The 18,167-nt window shown below is 41.7% G+C and overlaps 1 protein-coding gene across 1 annotated transcript in view; it reads left to right on the top strand.

Moving 5' to 3' along the window:
* Nucleotides 1-18,167, top strand: part of auts2a (activator of transcription and developmental regulator AUTS2 a) — a 402,217-nt gene that overhangs the window by 269,645 nt on the left and 114,405 nt on the right. Inside the window, 1 exon segment of the mRNA XM_059351017.1 lies at nt 3,199-3,228. Within this exon segment, the coding sequence (XP_059207000.1) occupies nt 3,199-3,228 (30 nt within the window).

Here is an 18,167-nt window from a genome sequence, read left to right as displayed (position 1 = left end):
CATTTTTCCGCGGGAAGCTCTAGCAGGAGACTTTGGTGAGCCTTCTGCTACGGACCATAGCATAGCAGCATCATTTAGCATTCGGCCCATGGCTCCTTATGTTCCCCTTGTATTGGGCCAGTATTACTCTCAGCTGGAGAGGATTTAGGACAAGAATAATTTACTCCTACTTTCAGACCAATATAAACAAAAGGCTTGATGCTTGGACAGAGCGTAGGGGAATTTGTAAGAGCACTCAGCCAAAAGAGAGGCCCGCGTGAGAGCAGAGGGGCAATCAGAAGTGCTCCGGATACAGGCCAACATCAACAGCTCTTAGAGCTGACGCTAATGTTTGACATTCCTGTGTTACTTAAACTTAACACTGGGGTCTAGCTGTACAGTATAATGCTGGCCCTGTGTAAATAGCAGTGGGCCTGGGTAGAGTATCAATTTTCTTTGTCAGCCCCCTCCCAGGACTAATGGTTTCCTTATTGTACGTGAATGTTGCTTTAAATAAGACCCATTTCCTACCGCCTGTCAGAGAGCTAACTCCACTGATCTCAATAGCACCATTGTTGTTGTGTTTTTTCTCTCTTCAGTACAATCTGTTCGTTTTTGTCAGTCATTTTAAACCTCTGACATATGTCTTTTCATTAAACGGAGCCTCTCAGGATTGGTATAAAGTGTTTTTGACATTACAGTTAACCATAGCGCTGCAGATTTATACACTCACCCGTCAGTAGCAATAACAGAATTTTTTAGCTCAAGCTTACCTCCTAAAACAATACCATGCCTCAGTTATTAATGATGAGGTGCACCAATCATTCATGTCGTTTCCAAGTGCAAAGCCAAGACTTTCTAGTATTCCGTCTCTGTTTCTAATGTAAGACTCAGTAAGGAGTGAAAAAATTCCAGATATGCAGGGATTCTTCTCCGCCGCCTCAGGTTGCTTTATGCATGAGGCAACGCATTAGTTCACTATGATCACTTATCAGTGAGTGACAGCTCTGACTTGTTTGTATGCCTGAGATGTGTTTTTATCTTTTAGCGATGTTATTATTTGTTACTTTTTGCTCTATACTTGAGCAGCGAGTTCAAGGGAGCTTTGGCGTCTGCACTGTAAGGACGATCAAATTGCCTGCCCTCGCCTGTCAGGCCTGATCTCAGGATTTTTTACTTTGCTCATTATAAAGGTATTTCCATTTTATTAAGTTTTCCCTTTTTTCCACCCTTTGTCGCTCTGGGAAATTTGCATACCTCTATTCCTAGGGAAAAAAAATAATGACAGCAATTTCTTTTCTTTTCTCTCCCCCACTAGCCGTGTGAGTGCTTCGTTTAGTGGCACCTGCGAAAGCGACAGGCGCAGGGATGAGAAGTGAAAGAGAGCAGTTGATTAAATCATCATCAAGTCGCAGCACAGAAAGTCAATTCTGCTTGCCGTCTACAATGATATCCTTTTATCTTAAAGTAATGAGCTATGGCACTTTTGCATCGGGTAATACGATGAGTTCCATTAGCATGTTCCATTTGCTTCACAAGCAAGGGCAAGTCATTCCAGCCGGCTTCTATCTTGGCAATCAAAGCAATTGGCTGCACAGCCAGTGAACAGGGAAAGGAGGGAGAGCGAAAAAAAGAAAAAAAAAGGGAACACGAGAAAGAAAGGCTGGTAGTGTTTTTTCACGGATCACAACACAGTGGAAAAACTCAAATGATGTCCATTATTTGAACCCCTCGCATGCCTGTGTTCCTGGGTGTGCAGTGCACACAGGCAGAGAAGCAGCTAATGAGTGCTCGGCCACATTACTGCTGTCACATTCTGAGAGGCCTGAATACATGGAAGCAGTTGAGATGGCTAATACTGCTCATCAGATCTCGTCTGCTGCCGCATTAGTCAGTCCTGTGCGGGAGGCCCTAAGAGAGAGCGATACACGGCCGACACGCCTATTTATTCACAAGCTAGCGTAGACGTGCATAAATGCACACAGCGTGCAGCTTTTTGTATTACACAGACATTCGCGTGTAATCAGAATGTGCACTCGTCTTTCATTACCCTTATTTATTCTTCCAGCTGACAATCTGGGGCTGCTGGCTCTCTGCACACTGTATTAAAATGGGGGATGGAATGTTGTGGGTGGTGGAGGAAGAGAGTGAGAGAGAAATGGAGAGTAGGAAAACGTCTGAGGAGTGTTTGCCCAGTGCGTTTATTGCCTCTGCATAATTTATGAGCTGCTGGAGCTGACCATCATGGCAGTGTGCCGCGGGCGGCCCCTGGGGCCGTGTGGGACAGGCCTGTAAATTGGATGCTATGCTCCTGCTGAGCTCGCAAGGCCCCTTTTTTACCGTCCAGCCTCAGAAACAGAGCAGCCACGAGCCCAGCCAGCTACCTTTGAGCTCTGCAGGGCCCCAGATCAGCAAAAAACAAGAGATGGATGCAGAAAAAAAGGGAGAGGCATAAAAAAAAAAAACGTCAGGGCCGTCTGTCGCTCACTCCCTGGGCTGTCAATCATTTCACCCCCTTCCTTCCCTCCCTCCCCGCTTTAATCGACACCCCAACCCCCCCTGCACTCTCAGTCCCCCCACCTACACACACACACACACACACTGTGCCAACCCCTGCCCATATTCCCCCCCAGTGCCTTCTTCATTACCGACTCCAGTGCTTCTCTGCACCTCAGCCATATGCACAACGTTGAGGGCCGCCAGTCACCCAGCATCACACTAATTAGTTGATAAAGAATTAAGTGGACCTTGAAATTGAAATTGGAAAGAAAAAATGAAATCCAACCACTTTTTCCTCCCTCCATTACAAAGTTTCCTTCCTCTCCTCATCATTTCTCCATTCCCAGCCTCGAGCAGGAACACACATCATGGAATTATAATTCTAGTAGCGGTTAGTGTTTTGAGATTCCAGCTCCGTCTGAATTTCACATAGGTTTTAATGTTAACAAGGGCACGGCTGCTCGTGTGAAATTAGCTTTGTTTCACATTCCGGTGCTTGTGTCAGCTAATGAAGTGATCTGATGATATTCAGGCACTGAATATGAGTATGTGATAAGTTGGTCATTAAAGAGCTGATAAGGTATGCCGTTTGCAATGGTAAATTAGATTACGGAGCTCACGTGTGTTGAAATGAAATTCAATCCAAGCAGGAACAGACTAAGGATGTAGATGTGTTATTCCTCATTTTCATCTTTGCCTTTCTTCTTTTTTTTTTTGCAGTGTGACACAGAGAGTGACCAAGATGACAAGGTAAGCCTGCCATTCACTGTGATTTTTCCTATACTAGTAAATGTGCTTGGATCTTTTCAGGCTCCCTTTATCTGGTTTCAATAAGACTCAAATATTAGACTTTCTTTAAGGCTGAGAATTTAATGTAATTAGAATTAAACATCCTGTTAATAACTACGAGGAAAAGCTTTAATTAGCCGCACATTAATTATAAATGACTTAATGATGTGCAAAACCTAAATCGAACTGTTCTGGGTTTTAAGGATTTAGACGACATTTAAACAAGACTGCTGTGACAGTCTGGGCTGAGGGCAAGGGCGCAGGTTTCATTTGAAAATGATGACGGGGGGCATGTGTAGTTGGGTTTAGTTAGGTCTGAGGTTCCTCTCCCAGGAAAATCCTAGCATAATTTTTTTATTTTCTGCCCGCTGTTTAACTTTTCTGTATTTCAGCAATATCTACACATTCAACACATATCCCACATAACTGTGAGATCTCTGAGATCACAAGAGCAAATTTTCAATTAATGGAGAATAAAGTCATAATGTTTGAAGAAAAGCAGGCATAATTTTTTGAGGAAAAGTCATAATCACACGAGGATGAAGTAATAATTTTACAAAGAAAAAAGTCAAGACTTTCATTGTCTGTCATAGTAACCAGATAAGAACAGTCGTGTCACATGCTTGTTGATAAAAAAAAAGTCACAGGTTTCACCGATAAACACCTGATCATACTAAAAGAGAAAAGGAAAACTAGTTGTGTTGAAGTTAATGTGAAGCAGCTGAAATAAATCTGGGGACCTGGTTTTTCTACAGACACACACCAAAGTTCAGTCATGGTGTGTGAGGTCATCAGAATCTACCTGTCCTTTAGCCCAGCCATTCTCAACCTTGGGGTCCCGACCCCAATTGGGGTCGCGAGATGATTTCTTGGAAAAAATAGAAATGCAGAAAATGAAAATTAAATGACATCCTTTCAGACAGGGAAATGTTTCAGTTGTTTTCTGCTTCATTATTTATCGAAAATCTGTCGTATCAACTGAGTTTGTGTGATCTGAACTGTGAGATTCTGTTCAGTGAGCACAGCAGGAAAAACAAACAAACAAAAAGAAAAAAAAACTGGCGCATTGTTGCTTTACCGTAGCTGCAGTTTGCTAGCAGCTAGCTATAACTGATGCTGGAAAAATGGAGCGATGGCTGCAAAGAAAAGCTCCAGACTGGGTCAGCAGCAGCAGTAACAGCAGCAGGGGTCAAAGGTCGACCAGCAGAAAGCCTAACGGGACCACCAGCCGAGAAACAGAGGACAGTGGGGCCGACACCGGCTAGGCTCCCTAAATATCATACCCACTTCTTCAAGTATGGCTTTTCATGCACGACAAAAAACAACACAGAATATCCACAGCGTGTCATTTGAAGTGCTGGCAAACGAAAGCTTGAAACCAGTAAAACTGAAGAGACGAGAGGGGAGGGGGTCTCGGACAACATGCATGTTATATTGGGGGTCGTGACTCAAATAGGTTGAGAAGCAATGCTTTAGCCTGCTGTGCATTAGGTTATTGCTCTGCACTCTGTTTATATGTTGGTATCCACACTGCACAATAACTAAAGGCTACTGAAACCTATGGACATACACACATGACTCAAAGCAAACTATCAACCCTACTTATGACATCATTAGTGAAATTTGACATCATTTTTCTGACAGTGAGCCTAATACTCCAACTTAGTTGAGAGACTAGAATTTTAGGTTATATACTGCCACCTACTTTACCGTAGGTGCACACTTCCTCACACACAAAATAAGTCCTCTGCTACTCTGCTAGTTGTCCTTCAGGGGAACAAATGCATGTTTCCTAAACATTGAGGGGGACATGTCCCCTGCATCCCCCTATGGCTGAGTGTGCAGACTTTCTTTAGCTTAAAGCTTAGCACTGACCGACATATCTAATTATTAAATACATACACATACGTATATGTGTTATATCTGTGATAATTATCTCTTGTGTTGTGTGTTAAACACACTCTTTTACTAATTATAAGTTAGAAACACCCTTTATTGCTAATAACACCATGCTGTCACATCTGTAGCATCTTCCTGTGGTGTAATATGCTGTATTTGCTGAGAGGTTAGTGCTTTTTTTCTCACTATTGTTGCAATTTTTCCAATAGATAAATAAAACCTTTGCAGGGAAACAGCCATTCACCAACAAACAAGTTCTACAAATTCAAATAATTAGTGGTGCAGTTACAGAAAAGATCACTTTGTTTAAGCAGTTTCTTGCAGTCTGGAGTAGTATCTGTGCATTAAATGTGTCTGCATGAGTAATGCACAGAGAAATACAGTACAGTGTACTGATTTGAAAGTTTGGGATTTTGGTGGAAGGTTATAGTGACACCTAGACTGCTAGTTAGAATTATGGAGATACTTGGTCATACAGTAAGAACGTTAAAATGAGTGGTAATTGTTTTACATCTACTACTTGGGAGTGTAAGCATGCAAATACTATGAATCAGTGTAAAATGATTAACAGGGTTGAACAGCTATAAAGAGCAGAATATGGTTTGTTAGTTGGTTTTTAAAAAAGTGCTGCAAATATAGCATATTCATGTCTGAGCCAAAACTGTGTTAGAGATGGTTAGGAGAGTTGAATGTTTCATGCTCCATTATTTTCAGCTGTCTCTTGAAGATAGCAAGTTAAACTGGCTTCACCCCTATTATTATTATTATTATTATTACCACTTTAACAAGGCTATCAAAGATTCTTAGATTCTTAAACTAGATTAGAGAATTGATATATGTAATATCATAGCACTGTTTACCTACATTGTTGGTGAAAGTACAACAGTTAGATACTTTGTAGCTGGCATATTTGGTCAAAAGAAATGTAATGGATTATATCCAAGTGCTTGTAAGTATTCTGCCCTACAAAGTCTAACTGCAGTAACTACGCAAAGGGTAAAACTGAGAAAAAGTGTTTTAATGTTTTTTAACTGGCCAGCCAAATGGGTTATAGGTATTTAAGTGATATGACACTTATTTCTACATGTATTGACAATGTCATTGTTATGCTCAAAAATCATGACAACTTATTTGACCTTTGACCGCAAAAATGTAGTTACTGCTACTTTGCTGTAAAAGGATCTATTAGTAATGCACAAACACAGGGCAGTATGTTGTTTTAAAAGTGTTTAACAACTCTATTCAAATATTTGTGTATTTTAGAAATAATATTATAAAGTAATGTTATATTTTAGTCTTAATATAATATTATCTTACTTTTTTACTTAATCACTATCAAGATAATAATCTCCCTGTCAAAATAAACAGAAAGAAATTCAAGGCTACACTGTATCACTGTTTAGCTTTAGTTTTGTGTTGGATTTTGTAGTTACTGCAACTTTTACATTATTATTCATCTGAAATAAAGCAAAATTGAAATCTAAAACTTTGTCACAAGATAAAACAGACATAAAGGAGTTCATTTTTACTTATAACTCAACTTCGACCAAAAATGCAGTTACTGCAGTTAGACTTTGTAGGGCAGTATATACAAGGTTGTTTTTAGGATTTTGGCGCAGCTCCATTAATAATATCCAGGTATTCACAGTTTGAGCGTGCCTCATAGATCCTAAGAGCAGCCATATCATCCAGCAGCTTCTAACCAGAGATCTAGATCCACTCTAATGATTTAGTAATGCCATTTGCTTGTGGTGTTTAGACTGTGCAGCAAATTGAGTCATTACTCAGTGTTGTCGATTTAAATTGCTCCTGTCTCGGTGGCAATTCCTTTTTGTTTCAGGAAGAGAGAGAGAGCACGGTAAGCTGTAATCCCCCCAGTGACTGTATTAATTCACCCTGGCTCACGTTACGCTCCTGATGAACAGCTCCGACTACACCTTCCTGTCATTGATTAATTGTGTGTTAAAGTAACAGAGGAGTGAATTAGTAAATAGGGGACCCCTATGACAGGGGCTGACTCATGTTCTTCCTCAATGTGAGGGACTAATTGGAGCTCCCACTCAACACTTTTACCCCCTCCTCAGTCCACGTCACCTCTGCCACTATCTGCACCTGCCAGGCGGCGGGCACGCTACACCCACCGCCACTGTTGTCATTTGCATTCTGTGGGCGTCACGGTCTACTTTACAACACCGCAGCAGAGAAGGACGCGGGAGAGCCGAGTCGTTTTAATGGGTCAAATGTATTCAGATGAGGACAAACGTGGCTTATTTAGTTTCCCTTCAAAAGCAGGAAATGGAAAAAGTGTTCCCAGGAGAAATCATGTTCTGCCTGGTGTAGAAGGCCTCTGCCGTGTCGGCGGGAGCTGCCAGACTCTGATAAGAGACAGCTATTCGCATCTCAGAGTACGTGCGCACACAATCCTGCTTGTGTGTTTGTGTGTGAGTGTGTGTCTGCATGTGTTGGAAACTGTCAGAGCATTTGCTCATTATAAAGTGACCCGTAGGATGGGCCCTTTCCAACATGACATGTTAATGGCATAGTGGGAGACAGGTAGGAGGCAGGCTCAGTGCAGTCACTCGTCACACACTGGTATTATTAGCTCTATATGCGTTATCATTAGCATCTCTGCTAAGGCCCCCATTACCACCAGACTTCCTTATTCTGTGCCAGTATCAAGCAGCCCAATCACAGCTCTGGTTATGAGAAGGCTAAGCTGAATACTTCTGCTTTAAAGATTAAGGCTTGAATGAAAAACGTCTGCATGTGTCTTTGAAATCTAATAATTTGATTAATTATAGGGCTGCCCCCCTCTTAATTGGGGGTCGATTTATTGATCGTTTTGGTCTTAGTTGACTAAGATTTCTTTAGTTAATTAGTCATTTTTCATCTTCCTACTGCCAACAAAGTCCTGTGGACCCCAGTAAGACTAGCTGGTTACTTAGGTACAGCTAATGGGGATCCTTAATAAATAAACAAATAAACTTATGAGTACATCTCTGGTAGACACAAGATTTAAGGTGGTGCTTTTGCATGATTCTTTGTTTGTCTTAGTACATATCTACATTTACCAAAAAAAAAAAAAAAAAAATGTAAACTGCACTCTTGTATTTGCGCCCCACTCATTCCTTTTATGCTGCAAGTGTAAAATTGGATGATTTAGCTTCTTTCCTGTACTGGGCCACTTTGTAATCATGTGCTCTCTAAATTGGCAGCAGGATGTGAGAGAAAACATCCACTGAGGGGCCAAAAACCTCTCAGAGTCTTTGCTGGTGAGGATGTTCCTGTTTGTCTTCTCACTCCACCCTTTCTGGTGAACCCAGGCAGGATCAGGTGGCCATTTTTATTGGGTCTGGGCAGGACCGGCCTGTTCATTTGAAGCAGCTTGTTCCCAGTTACGATGCACCGCTTTACTGGCAGGAAAGCTCAGTGAAAAGAGCTCCATAGCCTCAGGTGTCTTTCATGTGCATCCACCAAAGCCCCAATAACATCGCCTTGTTTCATGGTGTAGTTAACACCAACAGGTTTTCTACCATATGAGACCTTTTAAAGGGGGACTGTGAAACAGCCCCTTCACATCAACATGTGTATGATCCAGAGCTTTAAAAAACATCTGTTGGAGCATTGTAGGAAAATACTTTGAATGCAAATGTGTGCCACCTCTTTGATTGTACTTTTTCTTTAAAAAAATGTATCCCCTGAATCATTCACTCAGCATTACTCATTTCTGATAAGAATCTAACAGCGGGAAATTTCTGCACCTTGTCTTGGCAGTCTTTGTAATATTGTCAAGAGCGCTCAGGTACTCACTCCGTCTGGACTTGCTAATGCTTAAGTGATTTTTCTGCTAGTAAGTGGCACCTTGAAACTGCCAGTCAAACAGTTTAATATGAATATCTGCTAGTGCTCAAGTGCTTTCTCCAGCTTAACTGTTCATCAGTTGGGTTACTTAGGCCTTTTGTGAAGACAATGACTCCATGCTGTAATCGGCAGGACTTTATCACTCTGTCGCTTTTTTATTTCTCTTTCCCTTGCCTCTGGGCTTTTTTTTTATAGAAACCACACCTTACCTAAGTGTTATTTACTCGCTCTATCAGCAGCCACAAGCTGTAAATGCCATTTTGAAAATGCTTTGCGTCTTATTAATGGCCATGCATCGGAGTGCTGTAATTTGCTGTGCTTTGCTCTTATTGGAAGCGAGGGATCTAAATGGGTGCTTTAGAGCAGCCGAGAGAACCTGTTTGTCCTTGACATAAAATAAAGATCTGAACTGGTAATATATTTGCTGTTTCTCTTCCTTTATTGTTTTGCTGTGTTTGCCCTCAGGCAATTACAGCAGAAGAGTCGAGTTTCTCAATCACTCAGCAGCACTGTACATAAAACCATTTTATATCCTCCTCCTCCCCCCCGAACCCTCCCTCTTTCCACCGCAGTGGGAAGGATGAGTAATAAAAAGGAGAGAGCAACTTGTCAGCGTTAAAAGATTATGTGTTTTGCCCCCTCCAAAGGAAGAGAGTAGTGTTTACAGGCTTGAGTGGGTGCTCGCTAGGCCGAGGCTGAGGCTGATTGCACTAGAGTACCCTGTCAGCCAGTGATTTGTCATGTACTTTATCATCCTTGTCACTCTGCAGAGCGTTGTCATAGGTAACGTTCCCGCCTGCCCCCTCCCCCCTCTGTGCTTTGTACCCAGTCGGTGTAGGAAATTTGTATTTACTTTGGGGGAGTGTAATTTGTTCCTCATGGATAATATGACCCTTAGCGGAGCCGGATCACGGGTTAGTTGAAGTGATATTTTCCGGTAATGGTAGTCGTACATCATGGCTGTCAGGCCGGGTTAGGAGGCGAGCACATTACAGCTCCATTTTAGCACTGCAGGCATCTGGGATTATTTTCCATAACCAAGTATGACATGACCGCTCTGCGGAGTGCATTAAATTTTTACTAGCTTTTTTCCCTCCCCCGGCAACTTCTGTGGCTTTTCCCCCGGTCTGGGTCTCGGGGCTGCCACAGTGATGGATACCCCCGGAGTCCCAGTAGCCCTGGCCAAGGTTAGCGGGTGTCACAGACCTACACCGCTCCCCTCCATCCAATAACCGGCAAATCCCTGCTCCCTCTGAGGCGCGTGCACACAGGCCCACAGCTCAGCACTGCAGCCAACCCTGAGCCTCCACACACACACACACACACACACAAACAGAGATACAAAGAAAAGAGACAAACGTTTTCCCCTTGAGGAGTCATTTAACAGGTTCCTATGAATGTGAGAAGTAAAACAAGTGATTACACCTTGAGCAGGTTTCACCAAAGACGGACAGACAGACAGACACTTGGACATTTAAAACCACCCGGCCATCACTACCATGAATAAAGTCTTACACATGGCTGCTTGTGATGGTGCTCCACAGCTGTTGATTGCTTTCCTTTTCTATTCCTTCCTACTCTTCTCCCCCTTCCCGATTCCTCTCTCCTTGGCAGCAAGGTCAGCAGTGTAAATGCCACCTCTTGCCATTGACAAATGGTAGCCCCCCTGTCTGATAATCAGTAGGGTCTCAGAGGTGGATGAGCAGGCGGAGCTCATTAGGGTGCCACAGATGAGAAATTAATGTGGAGATTCCAGGCCTGGCAGAGAGCCGCGCTGATGGGCCCCGGGAGGGGGAGGAGGGAGTGGAGGTGGGGGTGGTGGATGGATGGACCCTGTCTGATGGATGACCAGGTCAGCAGGCGGCAGCACTCCCAAGACAGTCCCACACATACACAAACATACACACACCCACGCGCCTGTCCTCCCCCTGTAACCTCCCCTTCTCCTTCCCCTCTCACTACCTCCCTTGTAGTGCAACTCGTCCCGCCCCTCCGCCCAGCGGTACAGTAATGACACTGTGGAGTTTAAGGCCACAGGAGAGAAGGTCAGAGGAGAGACATTTCACCCTTTGACTGACACACTGGTAATTAAATGGTAGCGGCCTAATTGACACAAATTTCTATGTCCCTTTTTTTCTGGTGACAAATGTGATGATATAAGCCTGTCAGTGCGCTTCACAGGTTATTTATACTAGTGCAGTGCCTGTAGGAAGTATGTATTCGTACATTACATGCCACACTACAACGTCTGCAACTCCATAAAACACTTCGAATTCGAAACTATTCAAATATTATTGGAAAATCGAACCTTGTAGCGCACTTTAGAACTCCTAAAGATAGGTAGGCTAAATAGACTTACAGATGAGATGAGTCAGGGTGTAAATCCAGAGTGAATTGTGTTACTGACCAGGTGTAGGTCTATCACACAATGGGGCGGAGCTCCCCTAAAAGGTGTCCGATCGGAAACAGTGCAATGCTGCAACACGCCCTACGTCCATAATATTATGAAAAATGAATTCAAAAATCTTCAAAAATCAAGGATGCACACCTTCGTGCCATGCACAAGCCACATACGAAAGAAGATTTTTTACTAGCGATTGAGACCATAGTGTTGTCCTAAAAAAAAAATTCTGAGCAAATAAATCAAGTGAGAAGTTTTCTCATTTTGCATTGAAATGAATGAACAGAAATCTTTCTGCAATTGCAGTTAGCGCCCCCTGCTGGAATTTTTGGTAGAATGCAGCTTAAGGCACTTCCTGGTTTGCCTCCCTGCTCAGACCCGGAGGTTGCCGCCTGCTCCAGATACTGCTGTGTATGTGTTTGCACACATGCATGATATGTCCCCTTTAAAGTTTTCTTTTGGTAATGCATTATCTTAGCAGGTAATTCTTCATTCTGTTACAACACATCTCCCTCGCTAACAGCATCTGATGTGGACAATAATCAACAGGTCATTGACGTTGTTTCTACCATCCGTTTGTGTTCAAGCCTTTAAAGTTCATAATGATTGAAGTGAAATTGCAAAATATAATAAAGGACCTTCCATGTCACTAGCTGAAAACTGACTGAACTAAAGAAAGGTCTTTAAAACTTGCATAGCCTTTGAATGTCATTCAATGTAGCTAAATGAAAGAAGGCCTTGAAAGCTTTGACAAAATAAGTGAATAGTCTATAAAGTTTTAAAGAAAAACCTATAATGAAAGGCTTTCTGGACCTCTTTAGAGCCGCACATCTCATTCAGAAGAATGATCAGGTCAGGTGTACTGATGCATTCAGTTTTAAAAAATTCAGAGTAGAAAAATCTGACCTCTGGGGTTTGAATTGCCAAAAAAGATATTTTTGCCAAAGTGCATGTCGAAATCCCTTCAAGCTACATTTCTTATTCTGTCCACCAACGGGTTGCCAGCAGCAAAAGTTGGTGAGACAGGACACCGTTGGCAATTTATTCACACAACTGCTAATTATTTTGGTATTTAATCTGCATACAGGAACAGTGTATGTCTGATAAGAAGGAAGTTTAAAAAGGCATCCTGTTGCTCTGTATGTATCAGATGTGTCTGAGTTTATATGAGACCTTTCCCAGACGCTTCAGGAATGTGTAAACTCTAACTGTAGTGTGTTAAAAGTGTTGATCTGTTAAATATTTGTTGAATGGCCAGACGAAGCTAAGTTATTAAAGTTGTGGTTGAAGTAATCAAACCCATGCTGATTACATTGATAGATTATATTATTATATAAGGGTGCAGACACTCAAATTCACCTTTAAATATAAGAAAGCGGAGTGCAATTTGAAATTATTGCATCCACAAAAAGCATGGCTGTTGCTTTTTAGATTACCTTCTGATAGCTTTCAGCACGGCAGTTTTCATGTTGGGACACGGGACTGTAGAAGGTTGACTTTTACCTTGAGACGTGATATTATACAAGCCCTAATGTGTTACACTTGCCTCCAGAGTGCTCAACCTCACCATTCATTTATGGCCAACAATAAAAGGTAATAATGCACACGTTTGAATAGGACAAGGTTGCCAAGTCCTTGAAATTGAATGGGGAGGGAAAAAAATAGTCGCAGCAGTGAATCATGTTTCAAAGGCAATGATTCAATTCCCAGCGCAAGCTGAGAACACAGGGAATGGAAAATAATTCAATCAGCAACAAAAACCATAAATATGCTGTTTGACTGAGATGCTCACTCCTGTGGAAAAAAAATCCATTTCCATCTTTCCTGACCTGGAAAAGAAAAATGTCTCAGGCAAATTGTGTACATATATCAAGACTTTATGAGATTGGCCACATACAGAGAGGCTCTGGAGTGGAAACAAAACCGCAGTTAAAGAAATGTTAAGTCTTATATATATGGAAGTAAGAGTCGAATGTGGCAGATATTTTCCACTGTTGAAGTTGCGCACACATGATATAACAATTACTCATTTTGCAGCAAGCCTACTTTATCAATAGGATGTACGAGGCATGACATATTATTCTTGGGAGCTGATTGAACTATTTTCATAGCCATCTGTTAAGCACATCATTAGCTCTCCCCATATTTCTAATAATGTCACTAATGTTGTTTTAGCAGCACTGCTAAAATTGGCTTAAGCGCTAAGCCTAAAATAACACCCATGCTGCCAAACACGTCGAGTCAAACTAAATTACGTACATTTTTTACACAATTGACATGTGCATTAATGAACATACTCCATGTGGTGCCATTTGTCAGGTGCAGAGACAGAAACTAAACGGAGGGCTGCTGGGTAGAAGGTATGCTGTGGCGTTCTGTGTATGTAGAACCCTCTGGGTCATGTTAGGCCGGTGGATTTGTGGCCGATCAAGAGTGAGCAGTGCCCCGGCTCCTCGGGTGTCTGTCCTCATCTCTATTTATGAGGCAGTGTTGCCAGTTACCGGTCTTTAATAATGCATGCGGTAAGACCTTGGGTTCAAACCAGTGTCTCTGGAAACAGGCCGCTTATGAAAAAAAATTGGTTGTTGTTATGCAGAAAGCCCTTCGCACTGCCTATCTCTTTTCTCTCACGCACTCTCTCTTCATTCCTCACTGTCTCTCTATCTGCCCTCTCTCCCTGCTGAGAGTGAGTTCCCCGACATACCAAGGTTAAACTTTCTCGCTGCGCTCGTCGGATGTCAGTCAAGGCCCGGCTCACCTGCACATAAGCCCCCCCAGCAACAGGGCCAGTGACTCTCACACAAACCTTCTGCCCCCTCATTGCCCTTTTGTCAAGCCAATGATTTCTGCAGGCAACTTGCTTCAGAATTGACTGGCTCCTGGCTCCCTGTCTTTACACTCTCCACAGCAACCTCAGCTCACCCACAGAAAATGGCTTCATCCCTGCAGCCATGGCAGGATTTCTCTATCTGCGATTTGTCAGATGGTAGAAGCAAACCCAGTGCACTCAAAACAACAACTGTAAATTATACCAAATTAACAGGGTTGCAGACTGTAATTCAGTCTGTGGCAGAGATAATGTAGTAAAAATCTGATCTAATTTAATTTAATCTCACCTTTAAAAGATCTGTGATGTCATGTTCTGGTTTTGGTTCGAACATTTTCACATTTATTTGTTGGATTTAATATTTCAGGTTCATAGTGTTTTTCTACCTGGTGCTTGATAAATAAGTTACCAGTCAGTGTCAATGTTTTAGTTGTGTTTGACGCATTTCCATGGAACTGTAAGTGCAACAACTCCAACTAAACAATATGTGAAGATGATTTGAAAACTAACTCACTGACTGATAGCAACCCAGTCTGCAGTAGAAACTTTTGGCATTTTACATTTAGAGGTTGGTTAGTTTTTTAGCTTTTTACTGAACAAAACCAAGTTTTGTGCTTTACCTTGACCAAAGTGTTTTTAAAGTTTTTAAAACAACAACCATCATTTGTCCCAATGAGATCAGGTTGCATTAATTCAGAAATGTTTACACTCTCCATACAAAATAGTTTATCTAAATTTTTGGTAACACTTTATATTAAGGTACATGTGTTCAACATTAATTAGTTGCTTATTAGCATGCAAGTTAGTACCTTAATGGCTCTTAATTAGTCATTATTAAGTACTTATTAATGCCTTTTTCTGCATGGCCTTATTATACAACCAGTAAGCCATTAACTAAGAGTTTTCCCTCAATAACCTCAGAATTATTGCTTATTAATAGTAAGTAAGGAAGTTGTTATGTAAAATACTTTGCCTTGTACGGACTTTATAAGGTGGTAGTAACACAATAATGGTTATTCTCCCTTAACTCTGGTCTGTTCTTACATAACAGAACACAAAACTACTAAAAAGTGTTAATAGAGTCCAAATAACTCTAAATTAAGTCTTTGTTGCTTAGAATATGTTCCCCATACTAAAGTGACATCTTGATCATACTAATTAGCATGCTAATAAGCAACTAATTCATGTTGAATACATGTACCTTAATATAAAGTATTACCAGTTTTTTTACAGTTTAAAGATGTAAGATTAAAGATGTATGATTCAGCGTATCCGTGGTTTGCAGAAACATGAAATACAAGCATTTTTTTCTGGGTTGCTGTTTGACTTTGTGACGTAAATCAACTTTTAAATTGGCTAAAATAGTCTTCCACGGACCATTTGGCGAGCAATAATAGTAGTCATGGAGATAAGATTAATATTACACGCCGCAGAAATGTGTAATAACTGCTGTAGAGGACCATATCCCTAATCTCCTGCTGTGCAAGCCACCAGAGACTCTGAGTCACTGCAGAAGAGGATCCTAAATGAGGGAAATGGAGAACAGGCTTGTCAGAATGACAACGCCGTCCCAGCATGCACGGCGGCAGCCACAAACAATCCTAATGACATCAGGGGCTCTGAGGAGGGGCTGTACACTGTCGGCTCCTGGGCTTGGACGGTCCCCTTCCCCCCCAACATCCTTCTCTTGCAACCGCCACCACCACCACACTGCTTGTTAGAGGCAGTGTAATTAGGTGGCTGAGCTTGTTGCAAGTAGCCCAGGTCACAGAGGCATGTCCAACCCTTGTCCTGATTGCTCCTTGGGGAATTATTGACAAAACACAAGGAGCATTGCATGTTGGGCTCTAATTATGTGTACAAGACATAGACGGCCCCGGGGAAATTAAACGAAATTCCCCAGCTTGATGGGTCCTCCACACTCATGGGATCCATTCTGTTTCTTATTAAGCTCAGCCATTGTCTGGCTTTATGAGGCTGCTGTGTGGAGCTAGGCACCAGCTAAATGCTTTTAAGTGTCTCTCTTTTCACAGTGGCAATACATCAATGACTCATGGTGGAAAATTGCCTGTCGATTGTGATCTACGCCGAAAAAAAAAAAGCGTAAGCAGTAAAGCAGCAGATATATTTAACTAATGCTCACTAATATTGTAAATATAGGGTGTGAAATGCAACACCTGCATGCTGTTTCAATGCGTAATCAGTTTCTTGTCGCTGTGGTTTGGTCTGGACACATCCAAACACCTCTGCTCTAATTCCCCTGGCCCAGATACTGGACAGGAATTGATAGTCTCCTGCTTGTGCAAATGAAGTGATAAGGGGTCTCACCCAGATTACACAAGGCCTAAGTGGCGCTGAGAAAGCTTATGGAGATGAATGAATTCATGAGGCCGCCTGACAGATTCTTAAGAAGCAGTGTAATAAGGGATAAATCAAACGGCTACCATTTTGCCTCTGAATGATTTCAAATTAAAGCAGAGGGAGATGGCAGACCTCCCGGGAGCGGCTGAACTTAAGTATAGAACTGTGGCTGACCCTTATGTATATTTCTCTATCATTAGAACACCCTAATGGCTAATGTACAAAAGGCTGCATAAGCAGTAAATACGCCATTCCTTTTGATTCAGCACAGTGGGATGTTAGCTGTCTTTGAATTTTCAGACTGTGGGGGCAGGCCCAATCCTAGAGGTCTGCCCACGGATCATTCTTACCACCATTAATTATTGAACATATTATGTTGTAAGATGTTGGATGAACCAGGACTACTTTGTTATCCCTTGTTATAATAGCTGTAGCCGTGCCTTACTCTTATGGAGATAATGATTGAAAATTGGCTGTTATACTGCCCTACAAAGTCTAACTGCAGTAACTACGCAAAGGCTAAAACTGAGAAAAAACTGCTTTAACGTTTTTTAACTGGCCAGCCAAATGTGTTATAGGTAGGTTAGTGATATGACACTTATTTCTACATGTATTGATGTCATTTTTATGCTCAAAAATCATGACGATTTATTTAACCTTTGACCCCAAAAATGTAGTTACTGCACATTGCTGTAAAAGGATCTAATTGTAATGCAAAAAGTGCAGTAACTACAGACCAGTTACTGCGGTCTGCTTTGGTTTTATGTTTAAATTCGTATATATATCCAAAGCAGACTGTGGTAAGTACAATTACTGTGGTCGGCTTAGGTTTTGAGATGGCTGCTGTAGTTACTGCAATCTTCACATCATTATTTGTATGAAATAAAGTAAAATTGAAATCTAAAACTTTGTCACATGATAAAACAGACATCGATCAATTCCAACCAAAAATGTAGTTACTGCAGTTAGACTTTGTAGGACAGTATACTGTGTAAGCTGGTTATAACAAAACAATACAAGAATAAAGTCAATAGTCTATACACAGCCATGTTATAAATTACACCTGTTCAACTACTTGTTAACACAAATATCTAATCTGCCAATCACATGGAAGCAACTCAATGCATTCAGGCTTGTAGACAGAGCTGCTGAAGTTCAAAGAGAGCATCAGAATGGGGAAGAAAGGTGATTTAAGTGGCATTACACCATAGACTGTATAAAATATTTCATGTGGCAGGCTAGTTGGAGTATTTCACAAACCATAAAATGATCAAGCCCAGTTGCCATGTTGATGCCAGTGGTCAGAGGAGAATGGCCAGACTGGTTAAAGTGATAGAAAGGACCCAGGTATGCAAAGGACCATCTTTGAATGCACAACACGTCCAACCTTGAAGCAGATGGCTACAATTTGCATGTTTTTTTCCAAAATCGGATAATAGAAGATTGGAAAAATATTGCCTTGTCTCACAAGTCTCAATTTCTGATGCAAAATTCAATTGGTGGGGTCAGAATTTGACATAAACAACAAAAGGAGGTCCACACACGAGCAAG

This window comes from Centropristis striata, chromosome 15 (assembly GCF_030273125.1).
Source record: "Centropristis striata isolate RG_2023a ecotype Rhode Island chromosome 15, C.striata_1.0, whole genome shotgun sequence".
Taxonomy (NCBI): domain Eukaryota; kingdom Metazoa; phylum Chordata; class Actinopteri; order Perciformes; family Serranidae; genus Centropristis; species Centropristis striata.
Note: the sequence above shows the minus strand (reverse complement) of the source record. Positions and strands in the feature narration are given on the sequence as shown.